Source organism: Coffea arabica, chromosome 6e, assembly GCF_036785885.1.
Source record: "Coffea arabica cultivar ET-39 chromosome 6e, Coffea Arabica ET-39 HiFi, whole genome shotgun sequence".
Lineage (NCBI taxonomy): Eukaryota > Viridiplantae > Streptophyta > Magnoliopsida > Gentianales > Rubiaceae > Coffea > Coffea arabica.
The window spans coordinates 350,888-366,416 of record NC_092321.1 but is presented as its reverse complement, the minus strand read 5'-3'; the positions used below and the strand labels follow the sequence as shown (position 1 = coordinate 366,416).

Genomic DNA, 15,529 nt, shown 5'->3' with positions numbered 1-15,529 from the left:
TGTTTTAGCAAAGTTAATAGCTTGATTGGCACTCAAGTTTTTTGCCGTGTTTTTAATAGATGAGTTTTTTTTTTTTTTTACAATTTTGTTTACCGTAACTCTCTAAAAATATTTCAAAATTTCCAATATACACATTCTATAATATCAAAAAACACATAAGTTTTTCTTTCTTTTTCTTTTTTTTTTCTTCCTCCTTCCCTACCACTATTGGTTGGCATTTTGCCCGTGTTGGCACCCTCTTTTTTTTTTTTGCTTTCCTCTCCTCCTCCTTCGTCTCCTTCTACTTCTACAGGGATGGGGAAGGGAGAAAGGGATGAAGGAAGAGAGAGAAAAAAGAGGGTCGATGGTAGGGAGGAATGAACGAGGAAAAGAGAAAGAAGAAGAAAGAAAAAAAAAGAAGAAAATTTTTTAGCAAACCTTACGCAAAAAGTTTTTCTATAATTTCTATCATAAGCTCTGATTTATTTATTTATTATTATTATTATGACAAAAATTCTTAACGGCCATTAAATTATTGTTCATGTTGATTTTTGACTATCAAACAATTTTTCATCACAAATTAGCTACTAATTTAACTAACTAGCACACTCGTGCCCATTTCATCGATTATTACTATTTCATAAAGGACGAAGGAGGAGAGAGAAAAAAAATGGTTGATGGTAGGGAGGAAGTAAGGAGGAAGAGAGAAAGAAGAAGAAAGAAAAAAAGAAAAAGAAATTTTTTAGCAAACCTTACCCAAAATTTTTTTCCATAATTTCTATCATAAGCTCTGATTTATTTATTAATTATTATTATTATTATGACAAAAATGTTAGCGGCCATTAAATTATTATTTGTGTCGATTTTTGACCATCAAACAATTTTTCGTTACAGATTAATTACTAAATTAACTAACTAGCATATTCATGGCCATTTCATCAATTGTTGCTCTTAATTTTCAAAATAATCAAAACATTGTTTTGATAAAAAAAAATACCCATGGTGAACAAATATACCCTTATATTTTGACATATGTTCTAATTATTTTGTAGATTAAGAGCACTAATTAAAGAAATGATCACGGGTGTGCTGTTTAGTTAATTTAGTGATTAATTTGTGATGAAAAATTGTTTGATAATTAAAAGTCAATGCAAACATTAATTTAATGGCCGTTGAAAATTTTCACCTTTATTATTATTATTATTTAAGGTATATAAAAGAATTCGAATTCAAGATTTGTTATTTGTACCCCCTTTCCGTGGAAGCACTCAATACATCCGTTTCCTCTAACTCTAAGTTCTGGTTAACAAAGAGCGGGTTGGATGGAATTTTACTTTTAAAAAAGGACAAAATAGTAATTTTAGATAAGAAATAATATAGTAGTTGTGTACTGGATTGTCTAGTGGCTTAATCCCCACTCTTGACTTACCCATGGATCCTATTTGCCGTTTTAATAATTCTTCCTCCTCCTTATCGAGTCATCTTCGTTCCCAGGACAGAGCAACAGATAAATGGAAAAGCGCGGGCAAAAGGCGAAGCAAGTTGTTAGCTTATTGGTAGTGATATCTTGGGTCGGATCATGGCGGGCTCTTGCTTACAGACCCGGCGACATCGTTCCCATGAGCCGCAGGGGCCAATATCATTCCGTCCGTACACTACTTTCACCTCATTCAATAGTCCAGTCCTGTCTCAGATTGGCCAATTTCATTGCAGTAATTATTTTTCTTGAATTTTCTTACTTATTTTGTTTTTCTGGGACTCGGCTTGGGGGCTAAAATTGCAGTCGAGGAGCGTATGGTATGATATGATAGGCCGCCACTGTCCAACCTTTGCGGTCAACCGTGAGGTAATTTTTTGTTCCACGAATTCCCTCTGTTTTTTGTTTTTGTTTGCCCTCTCATGGTTTGATTTGAGCTTAAATAAAGGTTTCTTTGATTTTTGCCGTCTTCTTTATCCTTCTCTAACCCTCGATCCAATACGGGGAAAAGAAAACAGATTTATTGTTATTTATATGAAGTTGCGAGGTATTTGGTTGAAATTGCATATCTGATTTACGTTTTCCTTGTTTTTTGTTGTTCGCGTTGGGTGTAGGCGTTGATACCGATACCAAAACCCACTGGTTATACTGGAGCGGATCCCCACAAAATGTATGTAATGTACTGAAGATGCCACTCTCTGCTTCTTTTCGCACCTAACAATTACTCTCTTCCTCGTCTTACTTTGTTCTTTATAGTCCTTTTAACTGGAGATAGCTGTCAGGAGCAGGGTCTGAACTCTGGTTTAATATATCGTCTTGAACTGTTGAGTGACTGCTTTGGCAATTTATGCTTGGATTTGTTGATACTAGTATCTCTCCTTTTGTTTGGAGGTTTGGTTCATGTAGAGTTCAAAAGTCATTTTTTGGAAGTTACTGATGATTTGTTAGGGGTTAGTTACCATCATCTAACTTGCTACTTCTTTGCTTTCGCTCTCTGGAAAATGCCCTTGTTTCTTCTTGTTTAAAGATCTAATCAGAATTCATACAGCAACGCCATATGCATTTTACGTGCTCTCTCCCATGGATCCAACCTTCGTTCAGTCACTCCTAACAGTTTCCTGATTTTAGTTACATTTAAAATACTTTCACATAATGAAATTTTCAAGGAAATTATGTGAATTTGCGTTGTATTCATTTTGCTTAAATATTCTTCTTTGGTGAGAAGGCAATCTTTTTGTTTTATGTGTTAGTTACAAATTAATTTTCTTGTCCTTTTGAGTCTTGCTTCAGTTATATATGCTACTTTCTCTTTGAGGGACTTCTTCACATGTTGTTATTTTTTTTTTTCCAAACGGCTTCACATGTTGTTAGACCTGTTCATATCATGATCTTTAGTTATTACATTGCAAGTAATTCGCCCTTTCTTATGTTGTATTAGAAAAAGAAAAAGAAAAATGGTGAATAAGTCTTTACTTTTGTTAAGAACAATTTTACATGCAGATCATTTCAAGTTGGGAGGGAAAAATTTTACATCCCATGGCTTTTTTTGATCAATCGAAAGTCTTCTGAGGTTCCAATGATAGATATGCATTTGGTAAGGTCTTGCTTCTTTTGGAATCTTACATTTTTGGATGTTCACTAAGCCCATTGTTGTGAAATGTGAATGGTGGTTCGTGTAGCTTCGATCACTTCTTAAGTTTGCAAAGAACTTACTGCACAAATCATTCATGTGATAGAGGTACTCTTTCATGTCATACAGAGGTATGCAGGGAGCGACTTGCTTGGTGTAACTGCCAAAATTATTGATATGCCTCACAGATGTACGTTATTCTTTCCCTCTCTCTCTCTCTCTCTCTCTTGAGTGGGTGGTTGTTATTTGACTGCGATTTTTTATGTTAAGCTACTATTTCACTAACTGTTACACAGGTTATTTTCTTTGAGTATTTCTACAATCTTCATCTCCCTTAAAGTCTATAACTTGGAATCTTGATTTGGAGGTTCATAAGCATGCATTCAACTAGTTTAACAAAATTATTTGAGTAGCTGTAATTTTTTTTTTTTGGGTTCCTTACTTGATCTACTTGGCTGCTGCATAAATGCGACTTTTCTTTTTCACTGGTAGCTTTCAGAAATTTTTTAAATTCGTGATCTGGCAAGAGTTTTGAGTCCACCTTGAGACCTCAACAATTTTCAGTTTATTATAATGAAATTTTCTTGAACGAAGATTAATTTCTGCAATGGATATGCATTAAAACCTCAAGTTGTACCTCCTACCAGCTTAATGATTTTTAGGTCGAATCTCTGAGGTTAGTAGAAGGTACGACTGGAGTTTGTAATGCATAACGACAAGTTATAGGGTAACCTCTCCAATTTCTTTAAGGTACTGTATCATGAAAATGGTCGAATGCAGATGCTTCTAGTTTCAAACTAGAGTTCCCATGATCCACACAGGCGACACTTTGGTCAACAGAATACCACTGAATTTTTCATCTGCTCGTGTTGGAGTTAATGTTGGTCTCTTTTCCTGTTTATGTCTTCTTGGATAAAATGCTGTCAAGCTGAGGATTGATATTGTCTGAAAGTTTTTGTGAGTTTTTAGTCTAATCCTTTTGCACTATTGGGTGCATGGTACTTTTATCATTTCCTCTGTTTTGTTTTTTCGCTGCACTAGGATGAAGAGAGAAATTGGTTTAGCATAGTTGGTTTTCGACTTGTCCAAAAGAACCTAACAGGGAAGGTTATGTAGGGCATATTTGTTTTGGCTATAAATGAGCTCTGTCATTGGTTCTTTTCTTTTTATGTATCCCTTCTTTCTTGTTTTCCTTCATAGCCTGTACCTAAAGCATGTTTGGTCTCTTTTTTTTTTTGCCAAAAATTTGTCAAGTGGTTCTAAGTTAAAATGAGAATTGTGTTCATGCTGAAGTTCAGCTGGAGTTGTGTGTTAACTTCTTATTTCATCAAGGCCCTTTGCAAACCACTGATTTAAATGTTGCTGGATCTGATTGAAATAATTTCTGTTTGGTATTGGACAGATATTGAATTTCATCCCGACATTAGGAAACAATTCTGGGATAAAGATCATTGGCCAAAGCATGTCCTTGTCAGATATACATGGTTAGTGTGGATTTTAACAAGTCTTCATTTGACTCATTGGTATTCAATGTGGCGCTAAGCCTGTCTTTTATAGTTTGAGGAGATTGTATGAAGGTTATAATTTTTTGGGTAGAAAATGTTTATTTCTCTGCAAGAAATCGTGCAGTCCACGGCTTACTGTCTGACTCGTTGCTTCGTGATCTGGGCATCTGAGACTTATATTCTCCCCTGTGCAATCTTTTCTTTTCTTCTTTTTCTTTTATTTTTTGGATAGGAGTTTTAGCACAATAACGTGCAATTCAGTTCTGTGGCTTGTAAATCAGTTCTGATCAAGGGTAGGAGTCCAATTTCAGATATGTGCTGCATGGATCATAGGCCATGTGGACATTAAAATCATTAGAAGAATGCAGAAACTGGTCATCTTAGCAGGATTAGTATGATGTAATTACTCTGCAACTCCATTACTACCTCCTGTATAATGTCACTGTGTGGAAAGGAGAACTTAGGCTATTTGTGCGCTTTGTACGCTAAAATGTATACACGAGTTTTCCTGATAAAAATAAAAATTGTATTCTTCAACAATTTTATTAGGAACTAATAAATGCAGCTTAGCGTATTCGTTTCGAAACTTGAACTCTGATGTTAGTAGACTTGTTGATCTCTACTTAGAGTTTATGTTTGGCTTATGCAATGAAGTAGTGTTTATTTATTGATCTGGTCCTCTGTAATTAGGGAAGAGCAATCAGAGATAGATGTAGCTTCCGGATTCTACGTTCTCTTTGGATCAGGTAAAGACATGTATGTTTGACTTGATTCATGAAATACATAAAACTAGTCAAATTGATATTTCATCTTTAATAGGAACTTAGTTAATGAAGCATTGCAAATTGCATTGAAGACTGTTTGCTATTACATACAGCTAATTCTGGCTTGCTTTTGAGCTAATAACTACTTTTTGAAAAGTCAAGAAGTTTTTTTCTACCTTCGCTTTAGCTTTATTTAAGAAGAGAAAAGCTATATCAGAAAACTGCCATTAGTAACATTCTTGCAGTAACTGTTTTGCTTTTCTAAACTAGTAAGATGTGTTTGCGATTGTTTGAGTAACTTTTCCATTTTTCAGTTTAGCAGATTTGTAAGTGTTAAAGCAAACAGATCAGGCTTTGACGTTACTCCATGATTTCAAGTTCACTCTATTTATGCCAATTACTCATACTATTGATGTAGGTGCCCTCGACTTGTTTGCAAATTTAGAAAAGTTGATTGAGGAAAAGGAACAAAATAGGAGATGAAAGTAAAAGTTAGAAGTTGGTTGCTTATTAACATTAGTGGGTGCTTCTATATGGGGTGGTACCATTTTATCCTTTGTTGTGAGGGAAGTTACTCATTTTACCATTTTCAGGCTTTATTAAGTTGTAAGATACTGAATGTCTTTATAGATCTTTTGCTTATTTTTTTCCTCTGCCACCCCACTTCTCTTTTCCCCATGGTTTATCTTACTGTTTGTGCTAAATCATTTTCCCTTTTATGAACAAAGTTATGTTGAAAGAAGCAAATACTTGATGGTTATAAGAGTTTTAATGAGAAGAACTGCATCTTTGGGGACCATAAGTATGTCTGGTTGAATGGTTTGGTTACTTTGATATCTATAATATGCCTACTTGGCTTTTGTAATAGTTTGACAATTTTGCTCCCTTACCTTGTATAAGCAGGACTTATGTTGTCACTCATTCTCGCAATCTACATTTTGCAATCATCTCGTGATAAATTGGCACGGTATTGTTTCTCTCCCAGTCATAGAACGCATTTCATCATATGTGCTAATTATATATATCCAGTGCATAGCGTTGATATTGAATTTAATAAGAATGCTTTGCATCTTTTCTATGATTATCAAAATTAACTGGGAGTTGCTGGTAATGTCAGATTTGTGAAGGAGACTGTTGCAGACAGTAGCATGCCTGCAGGAGTAGTTGCGAAAGTTGAATGATCTATTTGGAGGTTCTGAGTTCCGTCCATTTTGGCAAACAGTTTTGGGCTTTGAAGTTCATATGAATGGTTTGCTTCTGTCCCTTTGGTTATTGAACTAACTGGGAGAGTTTATTGGTAATGTCAGATTTGTGAGGGAGGCTGTTGCAGACTGGAGCATATGGCTGCAGCAGGGGGAGTGGCAAGAGTTGAATGATCTGATTGGAGGTTCTGAGGTCCATCCATTCTTGTAACGTTCCCAAGAGAATCGTGAGGTTGTACGAGTTTGGAGGGAAAATTAGGGTTTTCAGTTTTTTTTTTTTCCCCCTGCTTGGGATTTTACAACTGATGCAACAAGAAATGTGTTTAACTGCAGTCTCGTATTTCTTTTTTGTTTTTGTTTTTTTTCCCCGTTATGTCCAGGACTGGGGTAAGTTAAACTTGGAAGTCAAGAGCAGGTCATAATTAAAGAGGCAGAGAATGAGCAGTGAGCATGTTATGGACCATACGCTTATGCACTTTAAATAGCCGGTGGTAGTATTGTGCAGGAGGTAAAAGGTTGCTGCTGCTGCTGCTTCTTCTTCTACAGTTTTTATTATTATTATCATCCTTTTTGGTCCGGTCCAAAAAGAGACTGCAAACCCTACCTACGAGGGGGAAGAGGAAAGTGGAGGGTTTGAGAGTCGGAATTAAGAACTTAGTTAGGGTCGCTTTTCTTTTGGCAGTCACTTGTTTTTACAGTTTTACTGCAATATAAAACTCCCTGCAGTGCTTTTTAATAACGTGGATGTGGATCGTGCTTTTTGGTCCCCACAAACCACCACAAGACAAATTGCTGGAGAGGTAAACCGGCGGTGGAATTATTAGAAATACGCATTAAAGGAGGTGGTGGTGGGAGTATTTTACGATTGAATTGATGTCGGACGGTGAGGAATGTTTTTGTCAGTGGCCAAAACTAAAGGATACGAGTCGAGTCGGGGCCGAGAGGGAGACAAAGTCAAAGACAAAATAAGCCGTTTGGCTATAAAGATTTCAAGAGCTTGCCCATAAGGCTCAAAACTCTGATGTTGGTGGAGATTGGAGATACTGTTCGAGATATTACGAGATTCTTTGCTCAGCTCGTTTCGTTAGTGTCTCCTGTCAATCAAAAGGTTAACATGTCCTCCGAGCCAACTCAACTAATCATTTGGCGGCCGTATGGATCCGGAACAGCCTTTTGTCTACGTAGGATTAGAGGATGCCACGGGAACAGCCTTTTTCATGGAACAAAGAAACTCCAATTGGTTTGTCATCTATAGTTGCGCCAGGCAGTAAACGTTTCTCGCATCCTGCCGCGTATGCCGACTCTTAATGTGTGCGTGGTGGTGGAGCTTGGGATGATAACTCGCGGAGCTGATGTGGCAGGAGGTAGGGCGAGTGGGGGCAGTTTTCTCCTCTCCCTAATAAAAAATCAGGCGGGGCGGTATGTAGGTGGTAGTGGTCCATAAATATAATACTACGTTAGAGAGGGCTAGATTTAGTAGTGGTCCAAGAGCTTCCCAGGGAGGACGGAAGCAAAAAGTCTTTGATATGCTTTTAAGAAAAAGGAAGGCTTTTAAAAGTACTGTAAGGAAGATTTTAAATTTTTTAACGATATCGAGACAAAAGTATGTTTGCATAATTCAAAGCTTTCATCTTTTCTTTTCGTGGATGATTATTTAATCATATATATATATATATATAATAAAATCGTATTCTCATCCTTATCCTTTTATTTTATCTCTTTCCTACGTGGCTGAACGACAGGGCAAGTAGGTGCAACGCACTTTATGAATTAACTCATTAATAACCTACGCTATTCCATCCCTCTTTTTTCTCATGTCTTTACAATTCTAGATAATCCTTTCATAATTATCTCTTCCATTCTTTCACCTTTTTTTTTTCTTAACCCTAATCGTCAAACCTAAATTTTTCGGAAATTAGTATAAATAATTTTAAATTATGTTTTTAACTCTTTCTCATTTTCAACTCAAAAGTTTGAAATATCAATTCAAATATCAGATTATCGCTATCGCAAATACTCTACATTTTTACTCATATATATGGTTCTTGATCTATTACTCATCACTTTATCAAGTAGTGAAAATGTTTACACTTTTTCACCAATTTTTTTGGTAAGTTTTTTTTTTTTACTTCAATGTAAGGACCGAATTTGAAACTTCGTTTTTATTCTCTTCAATGCAAGAACCGCATTTGGACTTTGTTTATGTTCGCTGTATGTGGTCTGTAATTTCCTACACCTTCTTCATAGTTAGGTCATTGAATTTAAATTTTCTAAGTCTTCAAAAGTTACAGTTTGGTTTTAATTTCTGGCAAGGTTTTTGTAATTAATTTGTTATTTTAATTTATGGATTCACTCTTCAATTCAAGTAGAACATATATTGCTTTTTGGTTAGTGATTTAAAAGTGGCCTTTTAAACTATGTGTTTTCACACGATTTTTTAATTGCCTTTGACAATTTATTAATTGTCTTCAACAATGTCCTAATTTTTTTTTTATTTTCTAGGTTTCTGGGGTTAAAAAAAATTTGTGCAGTTTTCAATGATTTTTTTAGACTTTGGTAGAAAGTTTCTAAAGAACAAAAAGATGTCACTGATTACATAAATGGTAAGGCATCAAGTTCATTGTCAAACAGCAGTTCACGTCATGCAATATACATTAGACTATTTAGATTTTTTATGTTTTTTACTTAAGAGCAAAATACATCTTATGTTTTCGTTTTGCTTCTATTAGCCGTGAACAGATTTAGAAGATTGTTGTGTTCTTATGACTTGATTGATTTTGAATTCTGATCTTTTATTAATACTTCATTTGGTTTCTTTTCTTTTCACATTAACCTTTAAACCATTTATAGTAAGTACCAAAATTAATGTTTTGGTAACAGGTTGGCCATTCTTTTGTTTACAGAAGATCAGTCAAGATTTGATCTTGCCTATTTTCAAGTTTTTGAATGTTATCATATCGTCGAATGTTTTTTTTCATTTTTGAATTATTAATCACTGAATTAAATGTTTAAATTTACATTATAAGACTATTTTTGAATAACAATGTATTTAAGAAATGTTATAATAGATTATACAATAAATTTGTATTTTTATGCAAATATTTTTATGAACTACACTAAATAATTTATTATTTTTAAACAATTCCCATTCAACGAATGGGTACAGAACTAGTTATTATTAGGAAGCTAAAGTACCGTGTAAAGTTGGCTTTGGTACATATATTATTAGGGATAATTTCAGAAACCTCCGCTGAGGTTTCTGACAGTTTCATTCCCCTCCCCTGTGGTTTCTGAAATTCCACAAACCTCCCCTGTCAGATGGTGAGGTCCCATTTCTTACATCATTTGTGTCAAAAAGACTTAAATACCCTTACAATTTTGTTAATATTTTGTGATTATCTGAAAGCTATTAGTTAAGTTAGTTATAAATACAATTAATGTAATTAACCATAAATTAGAGTCCTAAAAATGAAAATAGAAAAGGGACCGTTGTGAAATGGCGCCAAACTTAGGCGCCATGCTCTTGATCTGATTGACATAACAGCTTGAAAGACATGGTGCATATAGAAGCAAGAAACTTGGTCTGTTCCCGCCATTGTTTGCGTTATAGCAACTGAGGTTGATGGTTGGCAAACAAACTTGTTGATTCTAACATTTGCTGAAGAAGAGTCTCTTTTCAGCAAACAAACTGCGTTACCAGGTAAGCGTTTAAGATTTCAGAGACTGTTTCAATATTCCTTGGCAGCTTACTTTTGATTTGGTTGTTGTTTGTATAAGCTTGATACATGTTTGCTTATGATTTTCTGATTTGTCATGTGACTTGGTTTGCTAAGCCTCTACCAGTTGATGCTTGCTTGATTCTATATTTCTCGTCTGACTTGGGTTGTTTGATATAGTTAGATGCCAAACCTTAGTAGCTTATGCTTTCTCTGTAACTTCAGCAACCAATGTTGCAAGATGGTTAATTTTGTAACTAATATTTTCTGTAACTTCAATAACTTCAGTAACTTCAGTAGGCTATGATTGTCTATTGTAGGATGGTTAACACTGATGTTCATGATATTGTGCTCCATTGTATGAAAAGAAAAGTAAGAGTGGCTAAGGTAAATCCCAAGAGTTATATGTATTCTAACTTACTAAATGATGTTGCTGAGAAGACATTGCAAGAAATGTCTCGAAATGTCAATCTACTGGTGCACATGAGATGCGAAATACCTGGTACAGCTGAGTACTTAGATGTGAATGATGACCAATCTGTTGCTGAAATGTTCAAGATGCATCAATCTCATGTAGTCATTAATATACAAGTGTTGGAAATGGATATCATCCCTGCAGAACAGAGTGACAGCTTCCTAAACAGAAATGTAGTAAATGAGCATGAGAATTTAAGAACTGAAAAAACTGGTAGAGGCAAGAATATCGAAGTTCATGAATTAAATTGTGAGACTGGGGAGTACATTTGTGATTCTACTTCTGATGACTCATGGAATCAAGGTTGGGACAGTAACAATGAGGATAATTTAGGTGATGAGCATTGGTCTGTATCCCAAAGTGACAGTAGTGATGATGATTTTTCTGACTTTGATGACAAGAAAAATGAGGATATTGTACTTGATTCTGAATCTGAACATGAAATAGATCCTATGAGAGAAGCCTTAAGAGCCAAGATGTAGACTTACAACCGAAAAGAAGACATAGAGTTTAAGAAGGGACAGCTTTTCACAAATATTGATACTTTTAGAGCAGCATTAAAGGATTTTGTGATCCAAAAAGGTTTTTCCCTACAAAGATTGAAGAATGAAAAAAGCAGATGTACAACCAAGTGTGGTGTTGATGGATGCAAGTGGAGAATTCATGCCTCACCTTTAGCAGATTCAGTGACGTATATGATAAAGTCATACACACCAGAACACACTTGTGTGATGGACAGCAAGAATCGAGAGGCCACCTCTGATTGGATGGCAAAGAAACTTGTTGCTGTGATGAGAGATCATCCAGACATTTTCAGAAAGGGGATTGAAGCTGAGATGCTAAAATATAGTGTTCATCCTAGCAAACAACAAGTATACAGGGCAAGAGAAAAGGCCAGGGAAGAAATTGAGGGTACACATGCAGCTTCATATAGTAAGATACCAAAATATGCTGTTCTTCTAAGGCAGAGCAATCCTGGTAGCTTATGCAAAGTTCATTATGACAGACCCAATTTACTTGTCGAACCAAGATTCTTGAGATTGTTTATAAGTTTCAAAGGTCAGAAAGATGGTTTCTTAACTGGTTGTAGACCTTTTATTGGCTTTGATGGTTGTCACTTGAAAGGCAATTTTGGTGGAGTATTACTCACTGCTGTGGCATTGGATGCAAATAACTCAATTTTTCCTATTGCATTTGCTGTGGCTAAATCTGAAAACAAAGAAACCTGGAGCTGGTTCTTCTACTTTTTTCAGGAATTCTTTGGACCATTTCATAACGGTGTTCCTTTAACATTCATGAGTGATAGACAAAAGATATAGACCTTATTTACTTTACTATCATGGCAAATGTCTCATTCTATATGTCCAGCTATGCCTATTATTTGAATGGTTTTAACTCAATTGCTGTAGGGATTGAATCTTGCTTATGAGGAGCAAATTCCATTAGCTATTGGACGGTATTGTTGCAAACACATTTGCAGCAACTTTAGGCTTCAATTTCTTGGAGTATTACTGAACAGTTTGTTCTGAAAAGCTGCTAAGAGCTATGATGCATTAGGCTTCAATGAAGCAATGGCCTCCATTAAAGACATGAATGTAGAAGCATGGAGATACTTATCAAAGATTCCACCTGCATCTTGGGCTAGGCACGCATACTCAACTGAGATAAAAAGTGACCATGTCACAAACAATTTTACTGAATCTTTCAATGCATGGGTGGGAGATTTAAGAGCTAAACCAATACTGATTCTTGCTGATGGTTTAAGGAAAAAGTTCATGAAAAAGCTGCATAAAAGATATCACAAGGCCTGCACATAGAACTCTAACATCACTCCAAAAATCACTAAAAAGCTGAAGGAAATTGTTGGACTGTCTAGGAAATGCTCACTGCAAATGGCAAGTGAGGAGATATTTGAAGTTGGTGATGTGGACAGAGAATACATTGTCAATTTGACCCAAAAGACATGTGATTGTGGTGCTTTTCAACTGTCAGGACTACTTTACAAGCATGCTGCACTAGGCATTATATATAGAAGACAAAAAGTAGAGGCTTACTGTGATGGTTGCTTCTCAACAGAAATGTGGATTAAGGCATATAGTGGCATAATTCACCCAATTCCTCATGAGAAACGATGGCCTCCATTACCTGATGTCACTCCAGAAATTGTCCTACCACCACCCCTGAGGAGAGCTTCAGGTAGACCAAGGGTGAATAGAAGGCGAGGATCTGATGAACCAGCTCCATCTCAGACAAAGAGGTCTACTACTCTGGGATGTAGGAACTGCAATGCATTTGGCCATAATAAGAGAACATGCCAAAAAGCACTTGTGAGAGGAAATAACTCTACCTCGCAAACAAATCAGCAGGTTCATAACTGATTTCTAATATTGATCATGTTACTTTGTTCACCATACTTAAGATCATGACATACAACTTAATGTACAGATTCCTAAGAGAAGAGCAAAGCCTGGCAGGGAAATTGCAAACACAGGCTTGTCAGGAGCTGTTCTCTGGGTAAACGTTACTTTATTATATGTTTAGCGAGTGCTGAAACTGTTTACTATCAAATTAACAACTGTTAACTACTTTATGAGGAGATTTTTCTAATGCAGGATCATATAGAGGGTAGTGTGCCTGTTGTGATTTCCAGTCAAGGCAGCAATCCAAGCCCATCAACTGAACCTGGTGCAGCTAATATTCAAGCTGATATACAGACAACTATGGATGCTGCTAAGAGAAAGGTACATCCAGTTGCTTTTTGGTCATTTTTTTTCATTTCTGAGTTGCTCACCCTATGCACTTGTCCTACATCATTTCAGAGAGGAAGGCCCTCAAAGAAAGATGGAACATCTGTTGTAACTAACATCAGGAGGAGAACTTCATTTGCAGCTTCACAACCAATGCCATTAATGCCAATTGCTGGCGCCAATTCCACCAAAAATTCCCACTTACAAACTTCAGTGAGCACCAATACATCAGCTAATCATGAGTCGCACAATCTTAGCAGTAGCTATAGCTTGAGGTTTTAAATAGTTAGGCCTCCCTTGTCATATATTGTTGCTAAAAGAATACTGATGTTCTTTTGAATCTGTTTACGATTGGAGATACTTTTGTCATTATTAGTTTCGCTGAAACTTTGTTGAAACTTTGCTGAAATGCTTGGTGCAACTTTTGGTTTTGTATACCATCTATGGACTTAATACCTATACATGGTCTTTTGCCTGACATTTGAATTCCAAGCAGCAGTGTAAATTCATTAAAGACGTACATTTTGTATCTTTGAAGTAAAGTGCAATATGCAGGGATTCTACAGGTTCGAATTCTTTTTGTATGTACAGATTGTATGGTGTTGTCTTAGTAAGATCATAATAGACAACGTCTTGCATGCACATATGAATAAATTGAAAGTGACAATTTGAATAAACTGATTTCATTAAACTGACTTCACAATTTGAATAAACATATAAATTGCTAAGAATACAAGGTTAAGTATCATTAGCTTTGTCACTATGGAGTATTGTTCTTCAACTCTACCAATCTGGACTTGTTCTTCCCTTTGCATTGATGAATGTCTGCGTTCTCTTTGGCTGCTCACCTCTTCCTCTTCTGGACCTTCATACTATTCAAAGAATATGCAATTTGTGCAGCAAAAGTACAGCTTGTGTGGATTCCGTTCACTCTCAGAAATTTTAATGGTTGCCTTGCGATTACATCGACAATATCTATTTCTAATTGTAAATGATGTAGGTGAATTCCAGAATTCACCTCTGCTGCTTGAACTGGCCATTTGCGTGTGTGTTTGTTGCTGCTGCAATTCAAGATGGAACACCAAGCACTTCAGTTGCATCCAACACCAAGCATTTTAGTTGCATCTCACAGATTAACATTTGTCTGTTGTTGTTTGTTGCATCTGTGGCTGCTGCATTTTACTCTGATAAATAGCCTTCGGAGTTGGCCGTTGCATGTAGACGTTAGAACTGGCTGCCAGAAAGAGCCGTTGCATTGCATTTGTTCACTACTCCTCGTTGTAAGCTTCTCCGTTGATTGGTCTCACTTACACCCCATCAAGTTTCATTCTTCTTAAATTCCCTCATTTTTCTTCACATTGCATTAGCTTTCTAACCCAAGATAATGAGGGCATTTGTGGAATACACTTGTTTCTCTCTCCAGCTACTAATTTTTTATTGTTTGTATTTTGAAATTGGGTCTATTTTGGCGTCCCCTATTTAGTTTTAGGGGAGGTTTGTGAAATTTCAGAAACCATAGAGGAGGGGAGTGAAACTGTCAGAAACCTCAGGGGAGGTTTCTGAAATTATCCCATATTATTATTACATGATAGATGGAGGTGAGAAGCGAAGGCGGCACAAGTCAAAGACTGAAAGGAGAAAGTAGCCACAGGCAGGCTGCAGGCACGTAACGTAAGAGCGTAGTAATGGCAATGCGAAATTGGGTAAAAGGTACGGACGTACTAGTAAGTGTTCACCGTTTTGCTTGCAGCGCCCGGCTGGAGCGGGGCGAGGCGAGGCGGACTCTGCCCAAAATCCAATCAAAAATAAAAGTTACTACTGTCTTCTTGGTGGGTTGTTTTGTAATCCAATAGTCTACTGCTGTGTTGTTAATTGCTAAGCAAGTATATCATTTTCACATTGAGATGGGACGGTGAAACGGAAAAGGAGGCGAAAAGATCCGATCAGGGAGGTGTGTCTGTGTGTGTGTATATATAATATGTATAATTAATTAATTATGTGCAGTCCGTAATAGATCTGAAAAGACCCACCACA

General features: G+C 36.2%; 1 protein-coding gene across 1 annotated transcript; it reads left to right on the top strand.

Annotated features, from left to right (window-relative positions):
* Positions 1-1,400: 1,400 nt before the first annotated feature.
* LOC113697365 (uncharacterized) lies at positions 1,401-6,889 on the top strand. The gene is made up of 10 exons (XM_027216954.2): positions 1,401-1,625; positions 1,763-1,825; positions 2,071-2,126; positions 2,957-3,050; positions 3,216-3,276; positions 4,489-4,570; positions 5,282-5,337; positions 6,259-6,322; positions 6,473-6,547; positions 6,663-6,889. The coding sequence occupies exons 1-9, from the start codon at positions 1,491-1,493 to the stop codon at positions 6,534-6,536; spliced, it is 675 nt and encodes a 224-aa protein (XP_027072755.1). The 5' UTR covers positions 1,401-1,490; the 3' UTR covers positions 6,537-6,547; positions 6,663-6,889.
* Positions 6,890-15,529: the final 8,640 nt, after the last annotated feature.